The 22,526-nt window shown below is 35.4% G+C and overlaps 4 protein-coding genes across 7 annotated transcripts; 2 read left to right on the top strand and 2 right to left on the bottom strand.

Moving 5' to 3' along the window:
* Positions 1-840: 840 nt before the first annotated feature.
* On the top strand, positions 841-6,340 carry LOC143447180 (uncharacterized). Its single transcript, XM_076947143.1, has 6 exons — positions 841-1,955; positions 2,384-2,552; positions 2,614-2,726; positions 2,998-3,194; positions 4,090-4,858; positions 5,063-6,340. The coding sequence occupies exons 1-6, from the start codon at positions 1,815-1,817 to the stop codon at positions 5,375-5,377; spliced, it is 1,704 nt and encodes a 567-aa protein (XP_076803258.1). The 5' UTR covers positions 841-1,814; the 3' UTR covers positions 5,378-6,340.
* A 1,190-nt stretch (positions 6,341-7,530) lies between these two features.
* On the top strand, positions 7,531-17,611 carry LOC143445168 (NPC1-like intracellular cholesterol transporter 1). The gene is made up of 21 exons (XM_076944076.1): positions 7,531-7,691; positions 7,948-8,074; positions 8,227-8,462; positions 8,574-8,739; positions 9,509-9,673; positions 10,466-11,307; positions 11,456-11,628; positions 11,762-11,864; positions 12,716-12,880; positions 13,029-13,157; positions 13,239-13,421; positions 13,534-13,776; positions 13,925-14,056; positions 14,497-14,665; positions 14,809-14,920; positions 15,003-15,260; positions 15,382-15,630; positions 15,741-15,972; positions 16,061-16,174; positions 16,590-16,752; positions 16,956-17,611. Exons 1-21 carry the CDS (start codon positions 7,626-7,628, stop codon positions 17,075-17,077), a joined length of 4,149 nt encoding a protein of 1,382 aa, XP_076800191.1. The 5' UTR covers positions 7,531-7,625; the 3' UTR covers positions 17,078-17,611.
* Positions 17,612-18,176: 565 nt separating this feature from the next.
* On the bottom strand, positions 18,177-21,858 carry LOC143445169 (large ribosomal subunit protein uL10m-like). Of its 4 annotated transcripts, none has more exons than XM_076944079.1 (6): positions 21,171-21,858; positions 20,734-20,841; positions 19,849-19,997; positions 19,303-19,452; positions 18,878-19,034; positions 18,177-18,610 (listed from the first exon to the last, which is right to left on the bottom strand). In XM_076944079.1, exons 2-6 carry the CDS (start codon positions 20,801-20,803, stop codon positions 18,396-18,398), a joined length of 741 nt encoding a protein of 246 aa, XP_076800194.1. In that variant the 5' UTR covers positions 20,804-20,841; positions 21,171-21,858; the 3' UTR covers positions 18,177-18,395. The 4 variants fall into 4 exon arrangements, with proteins under 4 accessions (XP_076800194.1, XP_076800193.1, XP_076800192.1 ...); XM_076944078.1 differs by having other exon boundaries at positions 21,039-21,858; XM_076944077.1 differs by having other exon boundaries at positions 20,734-21,857.
* On the bottom strand, positions 21,291-22,478 carry LOC143445171 (lysM and putative peptidoglycan-binding domain-containing protein 2-like). Its single transcript, XM_076944082.1, has one exon. It carries the CDS (start codon positions 22,467-22,469, stop codon positions 21,927-21,929), a length of 543 nt encoding a protein of 180 aa, XP_076800197.1. The 5' UTR covers positions 22,470-22,478; the 3' UTR covers positions 21,291-21,926.
* Positions 22,479-22,526: the final 48 nt, after the last annotated feature.

Below are 22,526 nucleotides of genomic sequence, written 5' to 3' on the forward strand. Positions count from 1 at the left end.
CCTCCTTTGATGGGAAAATTATTTCTGACTTACAACGACAAAAACTCCTTGAAAACAAAAGCGTAATTTGAACTGTGGCCGAGCGCTCGTGTCATGAATAATAATCCCATCGAAATTAGATCGTGCAAGACCGGCAAAACCATTCATTATGATGTCTTCTCTTCAGCCCAGGAAATGAAAGTCTAAAATAATTTTGCTTTTATAAGATAACAGTGAATAGTGTTTAATGTGTCATGAACCTTGAACTATAATGGGGACCCAAAAATGTGAGGAAACATTTCTGAAAAACACTTGTTAAAAGTTTTTTTAAGATGGAAAAGAGTATAGAAATGGGCCTACAAAATGTTTTTATAATTATTTGTTTCGAGCCGTATTTCTAATTACAGTAAAATAATATGATTAAGTGTAAAAAGCACAACTCTGACATTAAAGAACTTGAATAGGTCCTGCAGTAAATAAATATTTTGTAAATGCATTTTTTTGCTTGATTTACACATCAACAAGCAACCATTGAACGTGGTTATTCATAGCGATGCGTCTCCAGTACCTTGTCGAATTGCTTCAATTTTTATTTTATTTTTGGCGTTTCCTTGTCATCAATAAATCACAGGAAACGTAGCATTTTAATATTGCCTCCAATAGAGCCATTGAATATGACGCCGCTACTGATTACGTCACTTCATCGAGAGCGCTGGCCTGCCTTCAGTTTAAAAGTTTGCTGGTAAGAAAACTTTCTCACGGAACACAATTTTTTCCCATTGGAACATTGGCAAATTATTCCTGTACTTTGGCAGGTAATTGTTGACTTCCGCATTATTTCATGCTTTTTTCTTTACAACTTGCCTACATATTGCGCAGGTATATATTCTTCCGCTCTCAGACATTTATCACAGTACGATACCTTTATCACATTAAATATTGAATGTTTAATGACGTTAATCAGCGAAAGGTTTACTTTATATGAGTTTATCGTATATCATTTCCGTATAAAGTGTATAGCATCTGCATAATACCATAGCGTTTATCTCATCAAAATTTTAAGCCATTTTGAGTATAGTTGATCACAGAATGGAAAGTCCAGAGCCATATGCTGAGCGCCCTTTGTGAGCTGTTCTAAAAAGTTTGATTAATAAGGCACTTGTGGTATATCACCTTTTTAGAGGGGAAGTTTTTCGATGGTCTACTAATAACAAGATGGTTAAACGAACGTAAACGCAGATACCAGGTGAACTGAAAAGCTTTCTTACTTGAGCAAAGGGAATATTTAAATCATTTTATTTCTCTGGCTGCAATTCTAATCTAATTACAAGCATATAAAAGCATCAATTAGACTAGAATACGTTACCAAAGCTTTAAAAATGTGAAACAAAATCGTTTTTAATAAGATTTGCATTGAGCTTTCAACTCCAAAAGCGCTGTTTGTTAAAACGGCAGATAGCAACTTTACGAACGCTTACTGCAAACGCTGCTATTGAATAATAATGAAAAGATGGAAAGTTAAAGCTTACAACCTTAACAGGAAAGTTAAAGCTTAACAGGAAATTATTTAGCTGTAAGTAGAAAATAGTAGCATGTTGGTTATTGATGCTAACTACAAGCTATTGTGTAAAAAGGCTGCGTAAATCCGGCGAGCAGATGTTCTGCAAAATCTGTAGGCAATGTTGTGGCTGTAGTATATGAAGTTTATAATTTTGACAAATATTTCACAAAGTACTTTAAATATTATTTCAAGCTTATAGCGACTAACGTCTAACAGACGTTTATAGTACTAAAATATTTATCACCTGTATTTATTTCATTTCTTTGTTGGCAAAATGCATGAGAAATGTCACGTCTTCGCCTACGTGCTTCTGTCAATGTTCCCCCTGATTCAGTTCAGTTCTGCAATTCGAAGCAACTTCACATCAAGTGAAATAACGGAATTGCTCAAAGCACATAATTACTACCGACGTCGGGTAACTGTTTAGAACTATCTTAAGTAATGTTACTTGCAATGTTGATAAGTAAAAGTGTTTATTTAGGTGTGTAGTTAAGTCAAGATATTGTAATCAGAATAAAAGCGAACTTTTTCAATATCAATATTTTTCAAAGTAAATTGGTTTTCGTTTGCGACGTTCGAAGATATATTGTTTAAGGTATATATATATGTATTGTAAGTGTTTGACAACAAATTCAAATTTTTATCATATCACATTCTCCAAAAAACTCGGTAACTCTTCCAAATTTTGGCCTAGGCCTACTTCCAAAAAGTTAAGTTCCTGATTAAAAGAACTTCCAATAAAACAAAAACGAAACACGAAAAGTTTCACACAACTGTTATCTAATTCACAATTAAAAAGCATAGACCTCTTTTTGCTCACGTTGAGAAAATTTAAACTCACAGGTTGACCCTCCGGCTAGCAACATGAGAAGAATACTATGGGATAAGCGACTTGCCATGTTGGCCCAGGATAGAGCGGAAAGATGTATCTACTCACACGGACTTGGAGTGTCTCATGATGAACTTGGGCCAGTCGGGGAAAACATTTACATTACAAACGGCACCTTTCCTAGTAAGCGGATAATAAAAAAGTCATTTGGAAAGACTGGGTGCTAATATTTGGCATATTGCAGGACCAAAGTTTGGAGTGAACCGTTGTGTCCAAAAGTGGAACAGCGAGAAAGAAGATTTTACATACCATTCACGCGAATGCAAGGAAGGAAAGCAATGTGGACACTATACACAAGTACGTAATTATTAAAGATTTAGTGAATTCATACATGTATATTGTCCTTATACTTTCCTTTAAATCGAATCTGTCTAAATATTTTCATAGACATTTTTTGTCATATTACCGAGAAACGCTGTTTTGATGCTGTTTATATTTATTGAAATATCGTAACTATTATCTTAATACCCTTTAAAATTACCTTTTATCTAAATTGGTTTTAAAAGGTTAATTAAAGTTAGTGGATGTTTGGTTGAGGTTTTGGCTAAAGATATTCTTTCATATGCAGCTTGTATGGGCAACGTCCCATCTAGTCGGCTGTGGTGTAAAATACTGTCAAACTCCATTGGAAGCACCACAGCATGTGGGAAATCTTCGAAACGTCACCATAGTGTTTTGCCTTTACCACAAACAGGGAAACAAAAAACGGCAGCTGTTTGGCGGAGAGAGGATCAACAAGCCATACGTCGAGGGTGAATTTTGCAGGTACAATTTAAAGGGTACTTAAAAAGCAGCACACTTTTATGCATTATTAATGAGTATAACCTACAAATTAAATGCACAAAGCATGGTGTTTAGGTCGAACCAGAGCCCGGGCCCTAAGGGTCAATACATGAACTTCTCCAATTATTCCCACAAAGCCGAGCGCATTACTCATATATTTTTGCCAGAACGTTAATTTATGGTGCAAATAAACAATTAAGAACTACATACTGCATGCAATTGTTGCCAGGGTATTCTGATTCTCCCTTACAGGGTTAATATGAAATATGCATGTGCATAGTGTAGCTGTAGCCTATACGAAGTACTAAAAATGTGAAACTTGTTAAAATTAATCAAATACCAGTACTTAATTCATATTTTCTCTTGTACTCTTATTTGCTTGTTTATATGCACTTGCTGTAGCTTTCCTGTTATATGGAATTCATATGGTGGTACGCAGTGTATCACGCGTATCGCACACAATATTTTTCTTTGTTTATTTTAAAAACTTTCCACTTATGCGCGAAGTAGCCTAATTGCAGTTATACCGATATATTTTCCTGAAAGATCAGTCCACGATTTTTGTTTGACAAACGGTCTAGTTTCATAGATCACCTTAAATATCCGTATACTTTTTTATTTGCTATCTGATAAGTGATAACGTCACAGCATGTTTGGGCTCGGGTCGGGTTTTAACGAACGTTAAGTCGGCTAGTTAGGTGACAAAAGATTTTAAAAGTGTTATTTTCAAAACAAATGTTCTTAATTTAAAGGTATTTTACTTTATTTTACTCTATGCTATTCTTGTGTTATTCTTTAATCTGTGATCATTACAATGCAAGTTAATTACAGATTATACAATATTACACATTGAAATATCTCATTATTTTTCGTCCAGTAAATGTCCAGCTTCGGCGAATAAATGTTACTCGAAGTTGTGCTCAGTCGATAAGAAGAAGGGACCCAAACGAGAAAGAGTTCCCGAAGTAGAAAGTCACGTGGTAGAGCACACCCAATCAAACTCAACGGATCATATGAATACTGTTCAAGTCTACTCAAGTCTCAATACTGCTCAAGTCTATACCTCAACGATCTTACCTACGGTAGCTGAAGACGCGAAAAAAAACCAATCTTTTACCACTACGACAAGAACAGGTTCTTCCACAAAACCACTTGTTAGCGAGTTCACAGTGAAGCTTGATTCGGTTTCAACCCGCGTCACCCAAAAAGAAGTTGAAAAGGAAGAGATTATTACAGCGATTATGGAAAATAAAAAAGAAGAGCATAGTACAATTTTTTATCCAAAAACTGTAAAATCCACGCCTGAAGTTGTTGCAGAGCAAGATAAGACCAAAAAACAGGGCATAAACGACAAAGGCATTGAAATGGACTTGACAAGCACAAGTACAGAAATAGCTAAGATGACGACAACTAAAGGAAATATGAAAGAAGAAACCACTTTGATGGAAAAGAAAAACGAGGTCACAATTATTAGCACATCGAAAAATGATTTTGAAACGATAGAATGCTACTCTTGCTCAAACTTGGAAGCCCACGCCTGTAGAAAAGAAGATGATCGCGTGTCGTGCCATCACCGTCCGAAAGGTGTCACTAAAGAAACAAAGCAAAGGTCTCATGTCTGCCTGATCTCAATTCAAAAGAAAATGGTGGGTGACAGTATTATTTCACCATTTCAAACTTGTAGCTTGCTACTTGCCAAACGCTTGCGCAAAATAACCAAACGGGAGATTTTGTTTTCTAATTTCAATCTTATTCCCTGACTCAATCATCTTAAAATCATTCTAAACCTATCAGTATTTGAAGAATGTATTTCATCAACCTATTTTCAAAACTTATCTTAATTCGTGCAGGTTGAACAGGGCTGCGTTCCTAAACACGAATGTCACAAAATGATGAAGGAAATTGAAAATGGCGACGTGCAATGCTGTTCAAAAGACTTATGCAACAAAATTCCCGGTGATCATGATAGCAGTGATCAGAAGCCAAAACTTAGTCAAAGAAAATCGGACGAGAAAGGCATGACAAACGGTCCTGACCAGAATGAAAAGCCAACCAAAGCTCCTATACATATGGAAACTACAAAGGGTGGAGACGCGACTGCTGTTACCCCACACGTGACTTTTATGTCGTTGATAATATTGGTTGTAACTTTATTGCTTGTGTAATGTACGTTGTGATGTGCTTTTATCAAATGTATTTATTTTATTTCCTGATAAAAGAATAAATCACTTCAAATTCCCAAAGGTTTCCAAAGTAATTTTTCTATCTAAACTGTTAACAGAAAGATCATATTCAATTACCCGTCTCACTTGTTAAAAGTAATGTTAACGTCAAAATGAGTTTGTGAATTAATCATTCCAACCCATGCAAAAGTGCATTGCTGTTTTTGGCTTCTTTTTCATTTTTTTTTTGTAAAATGTTCATAACATTTCTCGGCTTTCATGCTTGAAATTGCGTCTCTTTGTTCATCTCAGATAAAGATGTGCATGAAATGTATATGCACGTCAAACTGCACAAGTAAGGCGTTGCATCAAGAAAACGATTTGATACATTTTACAATTTATACAATAAAACGTCCAAGGTACTATCAAAGAACGGAGATGTTTTGCTTACCAAGATTAAAATATTTATTAAATGGTTTTATGAACTTATTTAACAGAACCATTTTTTTGTAATTCCTTAGCTGTGTTATTAAATCACATTAAGCATATTTTCAGCAAGGGCCTATAACCATATAATTTTGTGTCGGGCTATATAAGCTATCATACAACATATGCTTTCCTACGTTTCAGTGGGTAGGATAAGTTACGCAAATGAATTACGTTTTATACAGTCGTAAGCAAACTTTGTGACAAGTTATGCTTGGTCCAAAATTCTTCTTGACGTCAAATTTCGTCCGCTGTTACGAAACAGTGTTTACCTTGGCCTGCATTTTCTACTAAAAATCTGAAATTACGCAAAACATTTCTCATCCACAAGGACTTTGCCCTTCTATCGGATGATGTCGATTAATATTTAACCTGTGCAGTGTTTTTCTGTTTGTTATGAATATGTCGTCATGATTCTGAAAACCAGTGTTGCAAATAGCTGATAACACCGGCTGAAAAAGCAAATAAATCATTGTAATTTATTTCACCAAGTGGTGTTTGTTCCATATATAACGGATGGCTTTAATTTTGTTACAACACAGGCCGAAGGAAAAGTAGTGGGATGCAGAATAAGTTGCGGAGAGGGGGCACTGTTTTTTCTGACGGTGAGATTTCGTATTGAGGATAATCGGTGAGAGGTAGCCAATATGTTTGAAAACACGATTCAGAAGACATTTTTCTTAGGAATCTTTAAGCCTCAGTCCAAATTTTTCTAATTATCATATCACGCGTCGTGTGACGAGTGCATTAGAATAATAATTTTTTCCGAATAATGTTAGAAAACAACATTATCAGCAATTTAAATATAAAACACTAACATGCACTTACAGTTTACTATACAAAAGTATGGTGACCGATAACAAGAATTAACTCAGTTTGCCAGACATATAACAATTTCAATTTCACACGGACCCGTAGTGTCTTTTGAATGAATGGCACGATATGTGTTGCTTCTCACAAACCAGCAAAGGGTTAAGAGGGCATATATAGTGTTATAAGAATAACTACTTTGTTAAAACGAGAGTAATAGCTTATATAGGAAAACGAACAACCCTCTTTCTTGAGTAATTATTGTCGAAGAAACAATTAAATATTGATGTAGGCCACGTCTTGACAATGGGTCGTGCAATACAACGCAAAAACTTTCTTCATAAAGCAGAGATTAAAGAAAGGTCATTACGCTTCTATACCAATCATAAAAAACAAGCACCAAACACTGACGACAAATCTTCTTTGCAAACAAGTAAATATCACGCACTTGTATACAAGGAGTAATATTGTTTAAAATAATCATAATCCAAATATCAATGTATAACAGTACTTCTCGGTATATTTAAACACGTGTACATGTTTTGACGTATTGAACGATTTTGATTGGATGAGCGAGAATCACCCCATACTGGTGCCAGAACTTATAATATCGAGGAAGGGAACAAGTCAGAACAAGAAAGTGTTATCCGTTAGCTAACATCGTTCAAAGTCCAAAGTGTTTTACATGAAAGCACCTTTAAATACTTATTTCAAAACTAACTTGAAGAGAAAAGTAACATGTCGTGGAAGCAAAACGATGCCTTGAGAGTCAAAGATCAACATCTGATATTTTCAAAGGTTTTGTTATTTCGAAACGATTTATGGCGTTATTGATGCTGAAATACAGTTTATTTCTGAAATGCAGACTTTATTAGTTTCTTTTATTTCAGAAAAAGTAAAAAAGTTGGTTTTTTAAACTGAAATAAAACTTAAACAGCTTTGCCAAATCTTCGACATGTTTCGGTGGATTGCCAAAGCAGAACATTTTTTGGCACTCCTTGTGTTATGCCTTACACTAAAGGTGAGTTAACAGAAGTTACAAAAACGCGTAACGGAAAAACATTTTGGTGTGAGCAAGCTTTGCTTTTGATTTATACCCTATTATATAACATCGCCAGAATTTATACAGTTAGTACTAGTATGCACTACTGACTACAATATACATGGTAAATTAAACTAACGTATTTCGATAGCTAGCGCTAGGCATGGCTGCAGCCGTTTAAGCGTTAAATATTATATTATATCTATATTTATTACTTGTTGTTTTCATTTTCTAGCACACACGCGGACAAAGTGGAATGGATCCTGTTGGTGGACCGTGGACTATTTCTCATGAACCGGGGATGTGCTCAGGGTTTGGAAGTTGTGGATACAACAATGGAGTGGACAACCCCAAAATAAGAGGTGAATCACTTCATGAATTGTTATTGTGTTGATATAAGGTTATGTGTTCTAAAAAATAAGTTTACGTGTAAATGAAGTTATATTGCATGTTAGGTAGCTTTAAACGGAAAAAAAATAATAAACGCATAAAACTATTCTTTGGTTGGTTGTAGGGGAAATGTCTTGCGCAAATAACGTACCAGCATCAACTATTTCGAAGATAACGGAACCAACATGGTTCGATTCTTTAGAAAGTGTGTGCCCTATGTTAGTGTCTCCAGAAGGCCCCACTAAAGTGTGTTGCGATCGATCGCAACTTCGCACTTTAGAGACACAGCTCACTGCGTCAGAGTTAATTTTCCAAAGATGCCCAAGCTGTTTGGAAAACTTTGTGACATTGTACTGTCAGGTAAATTAAATTATCAATCAACTATTTTTAAATAGTTGCCTTCCATATAATAACGACTGAAACCTTATCTTTGCAAGTTGTCGAATATTTATTGTATGCTTTATTTCATAGATTACGTGTTCACCGAATCAAGCGACCTTTGTAAACGTTACTAACCTTTATCAAAATGTGGATGAGACAATGCCTGGCGTTTCGGGACAGTCGGTGTATATATCAAAGAAAATGGCGGATGGTCTGCATGCGTCATGCAAAGATGTCACTTTTCCACAAACTAATGGTATTTTGGTCCGGTGACATAATGACGTTCGTTTAGGATTTGATGCAATATGTTGACATTTTTATTTTTCGAATTTTCGAAGACGAAGTTTTCTGTACCCTGTATAGCTGCTAGTAGGATAACTTATGTGAAGAAATTGGCTCTTACATACGCTTATTTGCACAGAAAGCATAACTAATTTCGAGTTATTATTATAAATTTTTTTCGTCAGAGTAATGAGATAACTGAATAAAAAGCAAGTAGAAATAAATACGGAAATAACTAAAAAAGCAAATACTTAATGTAAACGTTTAGCGCTTAGACATCAGCTAAGGTGTGGGGGCGAAATTGATAACAGATAGAACTACTGTAAAATATGACAATAATATGATGTGATGAAAGACACAAAAAGGAAGGGCGGGAGTTTATGTTATGTATAGTTATTGTAACTTATTAATTGCCTACTGCACCAAGTGCTATCCTTCTACAGTACACTTCAAATGCTAAAATGTTTGCTCTTTCTCTGTTTATATTTCTAGTTCTTTTCTATTAATTACTGTATGTCATTAAACTGAAGAATAAGAACGATAGTAAAGTTAGAAACTTTAAGTAGTAGTCTATTTTTATTGCAAACAATAGCCTATATTCCTATAATGTGCTTTTTTACTTCGAATGCTGAAAATGAACATTTAATCGACCAAAACAATTTCATTTCATGTTATCAGCTTGTCTCCGCCTTGAAACCGGCGAAAAACTTCACACAACTAATTTATTTAACGATCATTTTCAGGAAAAGCTATTGCCCTCGTGTGTAACGGTTTCAGTGGAGATGCGTGTACAAGCCAACAATTCTTGAACTATCTCGGTTCAACGAACAACGGAGTTGCTCCAGTCGATATGGACTTTCAACAAATAGGAAATAACACGGGGATCAACAGCGTAACAACACCAGAACGTAGGTGGCTTTTATAAAGGTTATTGACCAGTTTAAGGGTACCTAGCCTATGGTGTTAATCCGTGAGCAAATAATTCAAACAGCAAGAACTTTAACTACTCAATTATGGCAATTTTTAAATTAAATTATTAACCGACTAAAAGACTTGACAGTTGGAATTGTCGACCAACTTGCGTGGTATCTGCAGCGCGTGTGAATATAATAATTCTGTTTTACTTACTTCTAATTGATTATTTTAAACTTCACTTGACACATAAACATAGCTTATGTAAAGCGTAGCAGATAACCTGCAAACCCTTACGCATTTTACGTCGCATGCTTCGCTGAGGTATAGAGGTCTTATTGAGCAAGTCCAGTGCGTAGGTTTCAAACTGCTGTAAAAAAAATAAGCATTGTTTTTCAACGGTTTTTTATCGTGTAAAGGAATTCATATGCTACTCACCTGAACAAAATCTTTACACATCGATGCCCAGAACGCTTGTAATTTAAAAACGAATCAAAGTGGGTCGACAATTTCCATTGTTAAGTATAGGCAATCAAAAAATCTCGCCACCCGAAAAATGGCGGCCGTAACTTGGAAAAGGGCCAATACTTCATAGTCATAGCATTTTCAAAGCAAATTTAGATTTTGTATTTCATGTTAAATTACGCGTGGTAGTTGCAGTATAACAATTCTTGTAGTCTTGTTTCCTTTGCTATATGCATTGGAATTGTTACAATATAGATTATACGTAGCCTTGTTTAAATTTGAACCAATCAGGAATTTATCATGGAAAGAAACGTTTATTTCAGCACCCGAAGGCATGGATGTTTTGGATGCAAACACATACAGTTGCAACGAATCACCAAAGATCGGATCAAGCGCTTGCAGTTGCACTGATTGTCTTGCATCCTGCCCTGCCCTACCGCCACTTCCCGAAGCGCCTGAAAAATTCATGATAGGTACAGCGGATGGAGTCGGAGTGATTTCGCTGATCGTTTTTTTGTCGTTGACATTGCTGTTCCTGACCTATATCATGATCACATGTGCGTGCAAGGCTAAGAAAAAGAAAGTGATGGACTACAGTGCTGCCGCGGCTGAGGAAAAGCTAGGACGATTGTCTTCCACTTCTTCCAAAGCCCAGCTCACCGAAGCTGCGATCAGTGATAACGCAGGTCGACCTTTAGTACAAAAACATCAGATATCAAAGTTTCAAAAGTTGGGTAAAGCATTCCAGGACAAACTGTCTAGTGGCTTTAGATGGTGGGGTACATTTGTGGCTAAGCACCCGCTGCTTGTTCTCATTCCAACAATTGCCATCGTGGTTGGATTGTCCGTGGGAATGAAGTTTGTTATTTTAACCACCGACCCTATCGCTCTGTGGTCAAGTCCCCAAAGCAGAGTGCGTCTGGAAAAAGATTACTACGATTCCCACTTTGGGCCTTTTTATCGCACCGAGATGGTGATCATGAAACTCAAACCAGAATACCAAGGCAATGGGACCCTGTATAGCTCATTCACTGGAATCAATTACAACTTCTCCGAGATACTTAAAAAAGAATACTTGCTTGCGAGTCTAGATTTACAAAATCATCTCCGATACATGGAAGTCAGCTACGAGGAGAACGGAAAAACTGTCAACGGAAGTTTAAACGTAAAACTACATCCTTACAATTTATTGTTCAATCAACTTTTTAGACCACAAGTTCTCAAAGTTGTAGATAAGCATTGATTTTCTAAGTTAAAAATAAAAATGCAAGCTGAAAATTTAACCGATGCTTAAGAATGCATTTTAATTACAGGACATCTGTTTCAAACCTCTCGAACCAACGAATAATAACTGCACGATCACATCCGTAATCAATTATTGGCAAGGCGACCCAGCTTTGTTAAACGAAACTGTCGTTCATCAGGATAAAATAACTCAGAAGAATTACACAGTGGATTATCGAGACCACTTTCTGTATTGTGTGCAGTAAGTAAACGAATGTCGGTGACTTTCCTTGGGCAATTAACTATACTGCTGTTTGATTAATAGTAGAGGTTTAAAGCATTTTTTCAGAATAAATTCACAGGTTCTATTTTGCAAAAAGCCGTTCTTTTATTAGAGCTCCAGCAACTCTTCAAGATACTACGCCACTTAAGCAAAATTGCATGGGAGATTACGGCGGGCCTGTATTCCCTTATCTTGTTGTAGGCGGCCTTGGAGAAGTATGCACACTATAAATTAATTTTTAAAAATGTGCATTATGTTTACTGGATTTAAAGTAGTTTTACGCTTCAATTTATGAATGCGTGTAAAGTTAAAACTTATTACTTCGGGTTTTCATAAAGTATGATTTATTATGGTTTTTACTTTTGTTACATATATACAGCTAGATAGACACAAACAAAACTGTATATAGTACTTGAAACATATATCATTGTTTACTTAATGTTTTGATCAATTGTTAAAATTAATACTCAACATATCATTCTTACAGTATTTACTTGAATAACCCCAGCGTATGACTTGTTTTGGGTCTAACAAACAAGTATAATTTTTTTAACTTATCTGCGTATAGTCCAACGACCAATTCTTTTGCTGTTTTTCAAAATTTTCTCCTAGTATATCTGAGTGCCAATTACTGATTGCAAAACATTCATATAAAAACAACGTAAAGTATTTCTTTTTTGCTGATAGGTATAGTTCTAATAATTTTGTTTCGCGTCGGACAACGGTGAGAAAGAGTGACTATGTTTGGTTTAGTTGAGACCTTACCAATCGGGATGATTGCGACGATTCAGGTCATCGGGATGATTCAGCGCAGTTCGATCAAAATAACACGTCCGCCATTAACCCGAAAATATCATAAAAATATTATAACTTTCAAAACATATACACATGTTTGCTTATTTTCTAAGACGTCTGTGTCCATGCCATTGTCAGCTAGAGGCTATATACTAAAGTTGTTTCAAATAGGCTACTGGAATGAAAATGGTATACATAGTTTAATGTTGTATGCTTGCGTGTGAAATATATATTATAAGCAGGATAATAGAGTGCGTTCATTTTCTTTAAGGACGAGTTGTATAACGAAGCGACAGCAATGATCTTAACTTTCGTGGTGAACAACGTCGATAAAGGTGACAACCGTACCAAGCTGATCAAAGCGTGGGAGCAAGCTTTTATTGAATATATGGCTGCGTGGGAGTCCGAGTATTTTGACTTCACATATTTCTCGGAGGTAGTAGTCGTACTTGAGGTGTTTTCTATAGATTTTAGTATGTATATGAGTCTGAAATCTCAAACAAATGACCTCTATTTTGCAAAAATCCGTTTATTCGTTCCAGAAATCCGTAAATTGGCATCTTTAATTCTGTGTCTGTTGTTAGAGATCACCAGAAGATGAGTTGATCAGATCAAGTGAAGCAGATTTGACCATATTTTTAATAAGTTACATTGTAATATTTGTTTACATCACCGTAGCATTGGGATCATACTCGTCATTTAAAAGAATACCCGTGAGTTATATTAGTAGTTGGAAGGTATCATGAAAACATGAAGTGTTTGATACGTTGCTCACTTTTCTTTGCTTTACACAGGTGGATTTCAAAGCCACTCTAGGAATTGGGGGCATACTCGTTATTTTATCAAGTGTGTTAACAAGCATCGGATTTTTTGGTTACATCGGATACGAGACTTCTCTTATAGTTATCGAAGTTGTTCCGTTCCTTGTGTTAGCTATTGGCGCCGACAATGTTTTTATCCTCTCATTGGAATTTGACGTATGCAAATTAGCTGCTTTTTGTTCATGAGCGTTGAAACTTGATCAACAGAATATTCGAGCCAAGAAAGTGACAAAACAGGTTGTCTCCATAATCTCCTTTACATTTGCAGCGGTCTGAAAGAAAAGAAGGAGAAACTTTGGCGGAACAAATCGGTCGTGTATTTGGTGACGTTGCCCCGAGTATGACATTGTGTTCCATCACAGAATGTGCCGCTTTCTTTCTAGGAGCTTTGACTAATATGCCCGCTGTTGAACAATTTGCGCTTGCTGCAGCTGTGGCTATCGTTTTTGACTTTCTGTTACAAATAACAGCCTTTCTGGCTATTCTTTCGTTGGACGCCAGAAGACATGAAGTAAAAATATAACCACTATTAGTCATGCAAGAAGCAATGACTCTACAGTAGAATAAAATTAAAATTTTTCTTGACCTGTATTTCGTATTCAAAGCCATTCACCGTAGCTGCTAGATCAGTTGCTTATACATATCTATTTCTGCTTCAGGATGACAGAGTGGATTGTTTATGTTGCGTCAAAGGCAAGAAAGCTACTGAGCCTTATAAAAGCTATCTTCAGATATTTTTTGAAAAGTATTACGCTCCATTTTTGATGAACGATTTAGTGCGAATTACCGTGGTAAGTAAGTTTATCAAAAGTCTAATCAAGTTTAGTATTGATGGTGATAGAACCGTATATGATTAACCTGGTAGTTGATCAACTGAGTGACAGTTCATTTGAGTGACACATTGGTAAGTACTGTTCAAACTACAGTAATGGGTTAGGGTTAGGGTTAGGGTTAGGATTAATTATGTCACCGAATGAACTGTCTTTGTGTAAGTAATGATATACACCCGATTCACCTTACGTATGCACCAATGATAAAAGTAGAAGCAGCAGAATATAAGGTCGCTACTTAAAAGTCAACATTAGTTTAATAACTCGAGCTTTTGTAAGCATTTTCAGATGTAACTATAAGTAAGATGATCGATGGTACAACTACTTGTATGCCTATATGCAATTTTGTGTCAAACTTTCTTTGTGCGGTATTGTGATATCAATTCCTTGATCTTTGCCAGATGATTGTTTTTACTGGATTATCATGTTGGTGTGTTGTCTTGTCCGGAAATATGACCGTTGGCCTTGACCAAGATCTTTCAGTTCCTTCGGACTCTTATGTCCTTGATTATTTCGACTACATGGAAAAATATCTTGACGTTGGCGTGCCTGTCTATTTTGTGACAAAAGGTAAAGCATGTATTCTATTGCGTATTGAAAAGCTGCAAAACTTTGTTTAAGTTGCAGTACTCTATTTTCGAAATTAACTTTCGATTTTACGAATGTCGAACATTTGAGCGATAGTTTTAATAGATAACTTGTCCAATTTCTAGGACCGTATAACTTTTCTTACCCGAACGCCAGTTCGATGATATGCGGGTCAGCTGGATGTGACACCTACTCCTTGACGCAGCAGATCTTTTTCGCCAGCCAAAGGCCAGATTAGTAAGTGTGTGTGGTCCACGTTTCAGCAGGTTTGCAAATTTGGTCAACGGTTGTGTATTGAACGTTTTCGTTAATTTTTAAGCTGGAAAATAGAAACATCTGCGGCGTCTTGGTACGACGATTATGTTGACTGGTTGACTCCCACTGGTTTGGGTGGAAGTTCGTCTTGTTGTCGATATTATCATAAAGATGCAGATGAATTTTGTCCAGCAACGGTTGAAGATACTGTATTTGATCGATGTGATCCGTGCCTTGATGATGAAAGCTATGACTCGCAAGAATTCATGAAATATTTGCCATGGTTTCTTATAGATAATCCTGGATTGGAATGCAATAAAGGGTATAATTCAGTTGGCACTCGCAACAAAAAACATCAATACCTACATCCCTATAAACTATAAAGAGTATAATTTATAGCGGTATTTTCTTTATACGTTTATTTTTCCTTTTATGTTATACAGCGGACATTCAGCATACGGAAATGCAGTGAATATTACTTCAAACTATACTGGATCGGGTTATGATGTCGTTCAATCGAGTTATTTTATGAGTTATCACAGTGTCTGTATCAAGTCAGTCGATTGCACCGAAAACCTAATCAAAGCAAGAGAGCTTGCAGATAATATAACCAAGACTTTAAGAGCGGCAAACCCGGCGAACAACACCTACATACTCGAAAACGAAGATGATTTTAGCGTCTTTCCTTACTGGTACTATCTTTGTGGTTTACTGATGCTGCTAAGTTGCAGCTATAGTTGATCATGTAAAAATCAAACAACATACAGTTAGAGTTACCTTCGTTGTTTTGTTGTAATTTTAGTTTGTACTACGTCTACTACGAGCAGTATCTGACCATGGTGGATGACACCCTATTTCAAGTGGGAATTTGTCTTATTCCTACCTTTCTATTCTGTTTCATCCTTCTTGGGTTTGATTGGTACTCGGGAATTGTGACAGTTGTGACAATTTTAATGATAGTAGTGGACACGGCTGGACTGTCATCTCTGTGGGGAGTCGACCTGAATGCCGTTTCCTTGATCAATTTGGTGGCTGTGAGTACAATCATTTATGTAACGTTATAAAAATCCCTGTTCCCTTTTTATGTAAGCTACTTACGCAGCTTATTTCATCGGTGTTTAGGCCATCGGTCTGTCGGTTGAATTTACGATTCACGTCGTGCGCACGTTTTCACTAAAAACAAATCCATCAAAGAAGGAACGTATAATCGAATCTATGGGCACAATGGGACCAGCAGTAAGTTACTGTAATGGTTCAGATACTTATTACTACCGTAATTAAGTAATGTAGTTAATAATGAAGACGTTTGCATTACGAATTTGCTTGTCTTTATGCAAGTTTCAATAAACACAAACATAAGGTAATTATTTTAATAATATATCAAATTGGTCGATTTTGGAGCTCTATAGTCTATACCACGACCATACTGAAAAAAGCTAGCGTCGTTCATGCTTTGCTCGGCCAAGAACATTACATTGCTGTCGTAACACGGTATAGACCTATATTATATCTAACTCAGGTAGCATTATTCCAAGTCGGAAAACGGCACTCTAACAGTTCCGCCATCACTCGTCTACGATAAACCTTTGCAAACATGTATTTCAACAAACAATAATCTATTGATTTCATTTAAAGCATTTTTTTATATTAGGTGTTTGCCGGTGTTGCTTTGACTAATCTCCCTGGTATCATAGTGCTTAACTGGGCAACAGCGCAGTTGATTCAGATCTTCTTTTTCCGAATGTGCTTGATAATCACCTTGCTCGGAATGGCCCATGGCCTCATATTTTTGCCTGTGTTTCTTAGCTATTTTGGTAAGGCATTTGTCGGGAAAAGGAAATAAGAATAAAACACTGTAACAAAATTGTTATAAATCTATTATCATATCTTCCACTTATTTTGAATTTTTATTACTACATGCTTTTAGTTCAGTTATGAGTTTAAGCCTTTAAAACGTTTCATGGGCAATGTAGGCTTAACTTACATCCTGTGTTATAAAAAACAACTTTGCTTATAGGTCCTCCAGTTAACAAGGCCATCCTTTATGAAAAACAAACTGTTTTGAGAGAAGAAGCTGAAAAGGAAGGTATCGCCAATCTAAGCTTTATCGATGAAAAGAAAACAAGCACTATTTTGTGAAATCTCATTTCACTCACTCGATTGTGAACTTACGAATTTTCATTTTAATTTTTGATCATCAATCAGACTTTGGACCATGCAATAGCTGCTTCTTGTGTGTATAATCTACATTAGTCACATCACAATTGTAAAAGTTTGCGCCCGACAAATGATTTTATCTTGTATATGGATAAAACCTTTACACGGGCTATGTATTCTGCCTACTGACAGGTTTGCTGGTGCTAATTGAAACCAAAGTTAACATATGTTGCAGTCGGCATTTTTTTTTGAAAAACAGCCGCAATTATCAACTTTATACCTCAAACAGCCGTGTACCACTTTTGCGAAAGGTTGCCAAACTAGACGTTAAGCAACGATCACTGTTTGAATGCAGTAATAAGCCAGACATTTTTTTCTCATTGATAATTTTAGGATTATATTTTTTTAGTTTTGTTATAAAATAAAATCTAACCATCAAAATCAGTGCTTAATTTCACTTTCACAAATACTACATCAGGAATGTTTTGTAAATTACAATAAATGAAAATTAGTGTGCTGTGGCCAGGATTTCTCTAAACATTCCAACGTTGAACTCTCACCATTTCAATAGTAGTTTTGTTTAGAAATGGATATTAAGCCATTTGTTCATCACAGATCAAGAGAAAGCTATTGCTGAAGTTGTTTTTCTGTTTTAACAAAGAGGGTTTACTTAGAACCCTACATTAACTTGTTTTTTACAGGTGAGGCATTTCAAAAGTAACGGAGTAAACGTCGTTTGGTTGATAAGTTAATGTTGTTATCCTACGTTCCGAGATAAATAAGGCTAGCTGTTATACACTAAATTTCAAAAACGTAAATGTAAAATCCAGGGCTAACTACGACAAGTTAAGACATCTGATATTCTGTTGAATCTCCCTAATTCCTGAGCCAAGTGTACCATACAGGCAACAAGCCTAGGTTTGCGTCGGTGACACCAAGACGAGTGTGTAAGATGGGTTAATAAGCAACAAATAAGGTACTAAACCACATCTTGTGATTCATAAAAACAGATTGATTGTCAGACACTGCTGTCAAAAAAATGTCACAATATGCAAAGCAAATTAACCAAAGCAGTCAGTCATGATGGCACTTACAAGTTTATGGGAAATTAAGTTAAGCAAACAACTGGAAGCATTTTAATACGGACAAACTCCCCCCCATCTCAATCATGTCGAATTTGCACCAAGGAACTCCTCAAAGCAATATCAGCTTTCCTAACAACTTTTTTTCCAAAAATCTGTATTTTCTGTTAGTGTATTTAGTGAATTCCCTTGTTGTAAAAAATATACTGCCAGTCATTTCATTCAGCTACCATCTTGTCATCAGTTTTGTATTTGGTGTGTTCACCAAGTGATACTGTGAGAGCAGCTGCAGGTTGCTGGAGCAAGTCACGTGTGGAGGAAACGGCTGAAGACAGTATGCCGCTTAATTCACTCCTGCAGTGGTCTAAACCTTTCAAATTGGCATAGTCGCTTAGCTGCTTTGAACTCATGTATTTTCCATCTACCATACCACCTGAAAAAAAAAAATTAAAAATATTACCACCGTAAAGCAATGAAAAACTTTTGTTTGAAAATAGTTAAAAGGTTATTATATTGATGACACTCTATGCTGCTGTTTATCACTGTAATATTCCCAAGCATGACAAAATGAAGACAAAATAAAATGTGACGAGCGGTGAGTTTGTAACCAAGACCACACGGCAAAGTCATAGTCACATACAGACTTTGTCATATGCGTGCAAAACTAAAAGTAAATTTTATAACAAGGTGTTAATCTTACCTATTAAGAGCATTTGCTTATTATTTTTCAAGGCTGATATCATTTGCGGTACATTGGGTTCACCAAATATCATAGTACATGGTCCATCAAATAAAGTGAGAAATTGTGCGTATGGTGTACTCTTCAAGGTAAAATCTATGACGTGCTGATCATATTGCTGTCAAATAAAAGTTCTTGATGACAACATGGTATTTCAATTTAAATCGGGATGTATTGCTAGTTAACCTGGCTTTTGGATCCCACCACAATCTATAACCGGCTTCAAAATTAAACACTGAAAATTCACTGAGCTATATAAAAATGACATCATTTTATAGCATCTAAGTACAAAACCACTTTCTGGGAAGCACATTGAAAAATCAGGTAAATCTTACAATGAGATGGATTTAGTATATGACAGAAATATCTTTTAAAAACCTTCTCACCTCCATGCTTATTTCATGCTGCTGTAGTTCATAGCGCACACGATAATAATCATCATCAGGCTGATCTGCATATAAGCACGCAGCAATCATTCGATTGTTGTTAAATATTTCCTGGATTTCTTTGTGTAGTAAAATATCCAACCCATACAACTGCATACAGATTAGGTATTATTGTCCTTTTAAATAGTTGAATAAAAAATTTACTAATCAGAAAATTAAGCCTTAACGACATTGTTATTAACTTGCAACAGGCTATAGAAAGTGAACTATATGCACTAAATCCAAAGTAACTCTTACGAGCCTTTCTCATTTTAAGGCAGTAAGGTTGTATGCAAATATATTTCCGACTTAAACACCCCTTGTTAAGAAAATAGAGAAATACCAAAGTATTGGTAGTTACTGCAAGTAAAATTGGTCTATAACTTACAATAGACAAACGAATGGAACTCATACACAGTTAGCCGAGAAATTAAGTAACATCGAAGTGTACAAAAACAATACCAACATTAAGAAGTTTGACGAACTTCATAAATATTGCATGAGCACCTTATCTGGTTGCTTCCTTTTAATGTAGGCACTATCTTTCTTTTTCCTAAGTTTTGGCACGGTGATCATCATCAGCATTTTCCTTTGTCTGTTTTCTGCTCTGGCTTCCCAATAGTAACGAAAACGTTTGGGAAGAAAAGTGCAGGTGGCTTTCAATAAGAAAGAAACACAATTAAGCCATCACAACACAAATTGGATGCTATTTCGCAAATGCATAAATGTGTTTGGAAAATAAAGACACACATACTGCAATGGCAAATGTGTAGTAGCTATATATAATAGTTAGACCATGTTTAATGGAATCACTTTGTCATATAAATATATGTCAATTTATGGAGATAACTGGAAATTTGATATCAAAAGAATATTACAGTGAAATCAAATTATGTAAGATTGCAAGCATTTAGGATTACACTAGTTTAAAACGTGAAAATAGGAACTGTATTGAAGAACTAACTGCATTAAAAATGAATAATTCAAGTAAAGAAAATTAAAAAATTAGTGTATAAATATGTAACATTATTCGTAATTCGGATAAAAATGATTTGGCACATATCTTTCTAAATTGCGTTTTAGAGCCGAACAGCAAGGTTTCGTGATTAAACGGTAAAAAGCATAGAAAGAAATCTGTTCGGTTTCCAGGAGTTTCATATTAAATAACAAGGATTCCAGTTTTTTGGGATTTGGACAAATAAGGTTCCATTGTAAATTCTTATTTTTGTAGATACAAATGACAGTTCTTAAGGTTGTTTTTAAATCATAGTTTAGTTTAGTAGCTGTTCAAGTTATTACCACAGAAGTGTGAAGAAAAACCATCCTCTTAATTAGCTATGTTACTAAACTGTAGGAATTACATGTGACCCATTTATGTGTTGTATAGATTACCTGATTCAGCTTGAAATATTCGCAGGCATGAGTTACATAACTGACCAAGCTTGAAAATATGCAAGCTCATAATTGTTTGACAAGAAATTGAGCAATATGATTAGATACCTAATCAACAAGACTAAATATAGTGAAGCGATAAAAGATTGTGTAAAATAAGTATATTAAACGCAAATGTAACCTAAATAAAATCCAAAAAATAAATTATAACACATGCGCTAACATTATTGACAGAAAAAGAAACAGTTTAGCTTCCATAAAATGAGTAATAAAAAATGCAAACATTTGCCATGCGGTATAAGTACCTTAGAAGCTGGCTAAATGTAAATATATGTAAAAATGAAAACAAAATCCTAACAATGAAACAGAATTTTGAAGTTGAATTGGAGAAGGGAAGACGTTTACATCTTGGAAAACTTCTAATCACCTGTACTTACTAATATCCAGGATTTCTTTGCTGTTTAAACATTTTGACATAAATTTGGCACCCAAACTTACACAAATAATAATTAATAAATAAAAACCTAGTACTTCACTGATAAATTCAATCAAAACCACTGTAAAATACATAACACATTCCTTCCTCAAAGTGACACTTGTAAGAGGGGTAGTACAACACAAATACATGGGTATTAGTTTAAAAAGCAAGTGAGTGACACAGCAACATTCTAAAAAACTGCATTAACGACAAATAAACATGTTGCTTACTTGCCAAATCGTTTTTTATTCAGGTAGCCAAGTGTAAGAAATAAAAATTATTGCTTTCATTTTATTACAAATCTGAATAATTAACACATTGGCCAGAGCTCTAGCACAATAACTTGTATTTAATGGCATAAAATTCCATGTACTGAATAGACATCAAGTGCCATATTTATGATACAAGCAAAGGAGTAAAATTCATAAACTAACTGGATCTTGCCAGCACCTAATCCAGTACACTGATTCAAATAAAAGACAGGTTAAAATTCAAGGGATGTTCACTACCATACTATACAGACTGAACAACAAAATTCAATAGAAAAAATTTATACCTGAAAATGTAAAACAACAGGCAGCAGGTTTGGATGTACGACTTGATTTCACTTAAATGACAACCGATCAGACATGAGAAAACACAGTGAACAAACATGAATTAAGCAATAAATACACCACATGATAAACAGTGCTTAACTAAACAATCAGGAGAGTTATCACAACTGAAACAAATGATCATCATCATCTCTTTGTGAATGGGAAAACACAGTTCCTGGTTCAACTTTGTGGAATTTCTTTTTTGGAAAGTACTTTGTTGAAGAGGTTCGATTTCTGCTGTTCCTATCCAAAATGTCTTCCTCAAATTTGTAATCTTTAACAGCCATTTTACCTGCATTTATTTTACAATCAAGTTTTTGCAAAAAAGAAAATGCATCCAGTTCTTCAGGTTCGGTGGCTTTCGCTGAAGGAGTTTTGTTTTCAACTTCAACATTCATTAAATTTTTGGATGAAGCAGGGCAGGTCATAGGTGCAGGAACAAGAAGAAAAGTCCGTAAAAATATAGAATCGCTGCTATACAATTTATTTATCCTTCGCAGTTCCTCGGTCGAAATGTTATATTTCAGTGCAATGCCCTGCACAGTGTCAGATTTGTGTAAGTAATGTTTCACATATTCTTGCATAGTTTTTGGCGTGGATCGTATGCATGAACCATACGATGATGCCTTGCTTGAACCAATAATTGATTCCCACTCACTCATTATAAATGTACATTAAATTGTCATCGCAATAAGAGTAATTTTTCTGAATTCTTACAA

Source organism: Clavelina lepadiformis, chromosome 2 (assembly GCF_947623445.1).
Source record: "Clavelina lepadiformis chromosome 2, kaClaLepa1.1, whole genome shotgun sequence".
In the NCBI taxonomy this organism is placed as follows: Eukaryota; Metazoa; Chordata; class Ascidiacea; order Aplousobranchia; family Clavelinidae; genus Clavelina; species Clavelina lepadiformis.